The sequence below is a fragment of the Acomys russatus genome, chromosome 25 (assembly GCF_903995435.1).
Source record: "Acomys russatus chromosome 25, mAcoRus1.1, whole genome shotgun sequence".
NCBI lineage: Eukaryota > Metazoa > Chordata > Mammalia > Rodentia > Muridae > Acomys > Acomys russatus.
In genome coordinates this window covers 49,816,872-49,822,657 of record NC_067161.1, presented here as the reverse complement: position 1 = coordinate 49,822,657, position 5,786 = coordinate 49,816,872, and the positions used below count along the sequence as shown (strand labels likewise).

Sequence of the window (5,786 nt, the reverse complement as noted above, 5' to 3'; positions counted from 1 at the left end):
CGGAGGAAGAGGTGCGGCCTCCCTGTCCTTTCCTGCAGTATCACCTGCACCTCCTGTGAAGCCGGGGGGTGGGGGGGATAGCCTTGCCTGGCCTTCGGGAACTTCTGTGAGGAGAGCAGCCTCAAAGAAGAGGGGAGCTCTATTAGAGGGAGAAGGGAAGAGGAGGGGTGTCCACATGGTACTGTCACTCCCTCTGCTGAACAGAGGGTGGAGCAGCTACAAGGGAGCTGGTTGCTGTTGAGTCCCAGTGGCTCTGTCGCCTCTGCGTACCAGCATCTTGTGCTAGGAATGACTCTCCTCTCTGGGGGCTCAGGACCAACCCCACGAAGAGTGATGGTTGGGTGATACTCCTTCAAGCCAAAGAGGAGCTCCCCAACCTGTTCTGGGTGACCTAGAAAGGGTGGGAGAGAATACGGGGGCCAGACATGGGGGCAGATCCCCCCCACTCTGGGGCTCAGGTTTCTGGGGAACTAAATCCTCCCTCCTCAAGGCCTGGATACAGACTAAATTTGAGTAGGTCAGGCCAGGGGCCTAGTCAGGAGCCTACCTTGCCTGTGGGACCAGAGCTACATAGTGGGTAACAGGCTAGGGAGATTGGGGTGCATTCCCCTTCAAGGAGGGGCCAGGGAGTGGCAGTTTGCATGGGGAACCCCCATATCCTCCTTGCTGCCCCTTTCCCAGTCTCTTTGCTCCTGCTCCTGGTCTGCCCCGATCCCTTCTGTATCAGGTTATCGGTTGTACATATAAATTATACTTTCCTTTCTGTGTGCTGTCATTTTTACCGAGGGAGGGGGATTCTGGTGTCCTTTCTGTGTGCTGTCATTTTTACCGAGGGAGGGGGATTCTGGTGTGGAGGTAAAATAAGGATTGTTGCTTTGTTCTGTTTCTTCTTAATAGACTCTCTCCCCCTGCATTTTGTCGTTTTTCTTTTTGACACATGGTTTCTCTATATAGCCCTGGCTGCCCTGGAACCCAGAGATCCTGCCTCAGCCTCCCAAGTGCCAGGATTAAAGGCGTGTGCCACCGCCACCACCCCAGTTAGTAATCCCCTTTCTATTTTGTGACTTTCCTGGATTTTTATCTCTTGGTCTATTCACCAAAATAAGACCTTCTCCCCAAACCAACCACACGATGAGCTTAGTGTACAGGCTGATGAGCAGCAGGGTCCCTGGGGCCACAGCGTGTGGCGAGCAGAGGGAGCAGGCTTCCTGACAGAAGGAGAGGTATCTAGCGGCTGCCCAGCTCCAGGCCACTGCTGTCAGCAGAAGTCACTACAGCTCCACAGGTTCAAGTCCACTGTACAGCAGGGAATGCTGCTGCTGCTTTTAAATTTAACTTTGTTTTAAAGACCTGGGGTCAGTGTGGTGTTACTTACGAAGGATTTAAACTGCTGGACAACACTGTTTTATTCAATAACAGCCTTTCACAGGTTGTAGTGAGCGCAGATACTTTATTCTTGAGACCATTGCATTAAAAGTAGACAACCAACAGACAGCGAGTACATCACATGCATTAACACTGCATTGGCTCTGCAGATAGCCATTTGGAGTTTACATTCTAGAAACACTCAAAGCATAAAACACCAGAAAATAAATATAGCACTAGCTTTGGCAGCACATAGACAGAAACAGTGACAATAAGGCACATTACAGCCACTGCATGCTGGCCTCCAAAAGGGGACATTTAAGCTGAAACTTATGGACAGGAAAATGACAAAACATTTTAAAAATGGAGGTTTATACTCTATAGGTACATTATTTGTCAATAAAAAGATCCTGAAGACCTCTGAAAACTGAGGTCTACTGTAAATTCACATTTATAGTTCAGGAAAAGTTTTCTTCACAATAGAATGTCACTTTAGAACTTTAAAGCAATGTGTCATTAGTGTTTTAAATACTCCACCTACACATGATGACAATGATGACACCCCAGAGTGACTAAGATCTAAGCCAGGGCTTCTTACACACACACACACACACACACACACACACAGATCACCTGGGATTCCAAAAATGTCAGGGAATGTGGACTGGGGTCTTAAAATTCTGCATTTCTAGCAAGCTGTGAGACCAGCACTGCCGCTGGTCTTGATTTTAAGTCTATAGTAAGATATTTACAGGACTTTAAAATAGAGCTAATCTCATATAATAAGCTATGTCCCATTATGGGACAAAAACTTAAAATTATGTGAGCGTCTCTTCTCAGTATTGCTACAGTCTGTAAAGATTAACAGATAAAGGGTTAAATTTTGCTTCCTTCATCAATAGGCTCACCCGTCCTTGATAAGCCTTAATTAAGGCCTTATGCAGATGCCCCTTGGGTGTTTTCATACCTGCCCTATCAAGCTGAAGGCGGGCTGATTGTGAGCAGGGAGGCAACTCAGTAATTTCTGGAACACGGAACGGAGAGTAGGAAGATGGCACGCCAGCAAACACACACAACCAGATAAGTGAGATTGACCCGACATCAAAATTAGCTTATCTCCCGTCCTGTCTGGGTTTTTGTTTTGCTTTTTAAGAAAACATATTCAACCACTGAGCAATGATAAGATGGGATCTGTTGCTTACACCACAGCCTCCCAGAACGGACGCCAAAGCTATAGCTTGGTATTTGTTTCTTCCCACATTTCTATTGTCCCTTGGCCACTCCATTCTGAAAATGTAATGCTGGCACAGTCTAGGAGCCTCCCGCCGTTCAGAATTCACACCACCCAGGGTACTTTCTGTTCAACTCCATCACGCACGTACGAATTCCAGCATCAGAGGGGGTAGTCTTGACATCAACCCATTTGGGGATGCTGCTCACACCTGCCTCCTAGGTTCTTCGGTTACAGCGTGCAACGGGTCATGTGGGCAATGTCCTTGACCTCTGGGCAGTAGAGCACTGGAGGAAAGAAAACAGGTTAGTGGCAACCGGAGGGGTGCACCCTGACCCGGCATTCTTCGGCGCACGGTACCCGGGATCCTCCCCAGGCGGGCCCTCACCATTGCTAGGCAACGGACGCCGCAAGCGGCGCGCCGGCGCCAGGACCCTGTCCAAAATTCGGCGCAGCGCGCGCCAACCCGCACTTGTGGGTCCCGCCCCCTGCTCGCTCTCCTCTTCCCCGTCCTCGTCCTCTCCGTCGCCTCCGCTTTCCTTGGCCGGGCTCCCCATCGGGTCTTTTTCACCTTCAGCCCGGGCTTTCTCCTCCAGCCGCGACCACAAGCCGGGGTCTAGCGCGATCTCCGTGACGCCGCCGCGCGGGAGCGGGGAGGGCGCGCGGCAGAACGGGCACGTGACAGCGCGGCGCAGGCGCACCACGCGCGCGGCCGTGCGGCTGCCGTCGCCCCGCGCGGCCAGCTCGCGCAAGCAGGCGGTGCACAGCGTGTGGCCGCAGCGGGCGCGCGCCGTGCCAGGCAGGCGGCGGGGCGCGCGGGCTCCGACGTTGTAGGGTCGGAAGCAGATGTTGCAGTCCAGCTCACCCCGCTCGGGTAGAGAGGGCACCCTCATCAGGAGTTGCATGGTGGCCGCCTTGGCCGAAGGACGTCGATCCCGGGGGCGGCTAAGAAGGCAGACCGAGCGAGCCCTTCTTTGGGCCTGGGACCTGGGGCCGGCGCCGCCGCTTCTGTCCCCTTTTAATATAGTGACGCCCCGCCCTCGAGGCGTCACGCACAGATCGACCGCTCCCTTCCGCGGCACGCGTCGGGGCGGTGGAGGCGCGAGGCTGGGAATGCGAGTGGGGGCGCAACGGGGTGAATGGCCCAGACAATGCCAGAACTGCCCGAGGGCTGGCGGTGGAGGGGGACACGTCCCATCCACTGCCCCCTTGGCGAACTCCTCACCTCCCAGCAAAACCCCAGCGCTGGCTGTCATTTAAACCTGGTGCTGGTGCCCCGGTCCCCTCTTGCACACAGTCTCTAAGGCCGTCCTAGCCAGTTTGTCATGTGCCCATACTCTTTCACAACCCTCCACAAACAGGCTACATACGCCGGGTTTACTGTCAGTTCTGCCCAATTTTAATTGGGCTCCCGTTTTGTTTGGATTCTGCCCAGCCATAATTCACCCAGCCCTCACCTCTCCTTTTTATATATGACCTCTTGGGTTCTTTGCAAGGCTGGCTCCAGAAAGTTCACCCTCCCTCAAAGAGTTCGATTCCGGCTAACGTCTCAGCCTAAAGGCGGGACTTGGATTCCAGGAGCACGGCCTTAGGAATGCTGGGAATCCTTTCCTGCCGGACTATCCAGGCCTGGACACCCACACGGTATGATGGTTGAAACGAAGCAGGCCTGCATGACTTCTGACTCAGGGGTCTGACTTCTCCCACAGGTAAACAGGACGTGGTACTCACAGCCCACATTCCCTCACGGTGCACGGTGCGGCACCCACACCCAAGCTGCCTCCTCATCCTCTCTTGTACCCAGAGCCCAGGTTCTGTGGTGGAGGATAATAACACAGTCTTGACATAGCTGGCTCCAGTACAAATCCTAGTTGTGACATCACAGGCAAGTTACTTAATTTCTCTGGGCCTTGATTTCCTCAACTACAAAATGTGGATAATAATAGTACGGATCGAAAGAGCTTGTGTTTGTAAGGTGCCTTAAATGGTGCCTGGTACACAGTAAACACCAGATAAGCAACAGCTATTATTATCCTTATCGTCCCTGGCTCCAAGCCTGCTTTGTGCTCACTTTTGCATCTCGGTAGCCAGTATTTCCCATCTCTTGGTTATGGGAGGGTGGGTTTCGGTACATCCGACATACGTAGCATTTACTGGCTCACCACAGGTAAGCTAGCTGGTTTTTGGTTTTTTACATTAGAGTTGTGAAAACGTGGAGGGTAGTATTTGTTTTGTTTTGTGGACAGGGTCTCACGACGTAGCTTTTCCTGGTCTGGACTCTGTATGTGGTTCTAGATGGCTTCGAACTCACAAGAGATCCCACTGCCTCTCTCTCCTGAGTTCTGAGATTGAAGGCGTTTGTTACTCTGCCTAACGCCGGTGCCTTTTTTGCATAGTCTAATTTGGAGCTCACTCTGTAGCCTAGGCTGGTCTCAGACTCATGGTGATCCCGTCTCAGACTCATGGTGATCCCGTCTCAGCTTCCAGAGCACTGGGATTGGGGCTTCCGGAAAAAGAATTTTGGGAGATTTACCTAAGATGCATTTTATTTTTAATTATGTATGTTTGTGGTCTGTGCATGAGTGCAGGAGCCCCTGGAGTCCAGAGGTAAGTGCCAGACCTCCTGAGTTAGAGGTGGCGATAAACTGCCCGGCACCAGTTCTGGCAACAAAAGTGGGTCCTGTGTAAGCGCAGCACAGACTGGGGGCCTTGTGTGACTCGGGCTGGCTTGGAACTCTACACAGTGCGGAGAATGACAGCTGTGCACCATTACATCCTGATTTGGTTCGCCATTCTTTTCAAGCAGATACAAAGAGGGTAGGAGCTCAGTTACTTTGAGGGTCACTCAGGAGAACTTGTCCACTTGTTCCAGTGACACTGTCACGATTCAAACCTTTTATAGAGCTTTGCTTTGTGAAGGTGTGTGTCACATTTTAAATTATCTGCAGAGGGGCTGGCGAGGTGGCTTAAGTGCTTAAAACGCCTGCTGTTCTTCCAGAGGGCCTGGGTTAAGTTCCCAGCACCTGTGTTAGGCAGCTCACGACTGCCTATAATTCTAGCCTGAGAGCTGAGTCTTCTAGACTGCGTGGGGACGTGCACACACCTGGCATACAGACACACAGACATGCACACATTAAGACTGATGGTGACTCTTAATCTCCGTGCTTGCTTGTGTGTCCGTGTGTGTGGA

General features: G+C 52.1%; 1 protein-coding gene across 1 annotated transcript; it reads right to left on the bottom strand.

Moving 5' to 3' along the window:
• Positions 1-1,984: 1,984 nt before the first annotated feature.
• Positions 1,985-3,624, bottom strand: Rnf227 (ring finger protein 227). The gene is made up of 2 exons (XM_051167877.1): positions 2,985-3,624; positions 1,985-2,883 (listed from the first exon to the last, which is right to left on the bottom strand). The coding sequence occupies exons 1-2, from the start codon at positions 3,499-3,501 to the stop codon at positions 2,828-2,830; spliced, it is 573 nt and encodes a 190-aa protein (XP_051023834.1). The 5' UTR covers positions 3,502-3,624; the 3' UTR covers positions 1,985-2,827.
• Positions 3,625-5,786: the final 2,162 nt, after the last annotated feature.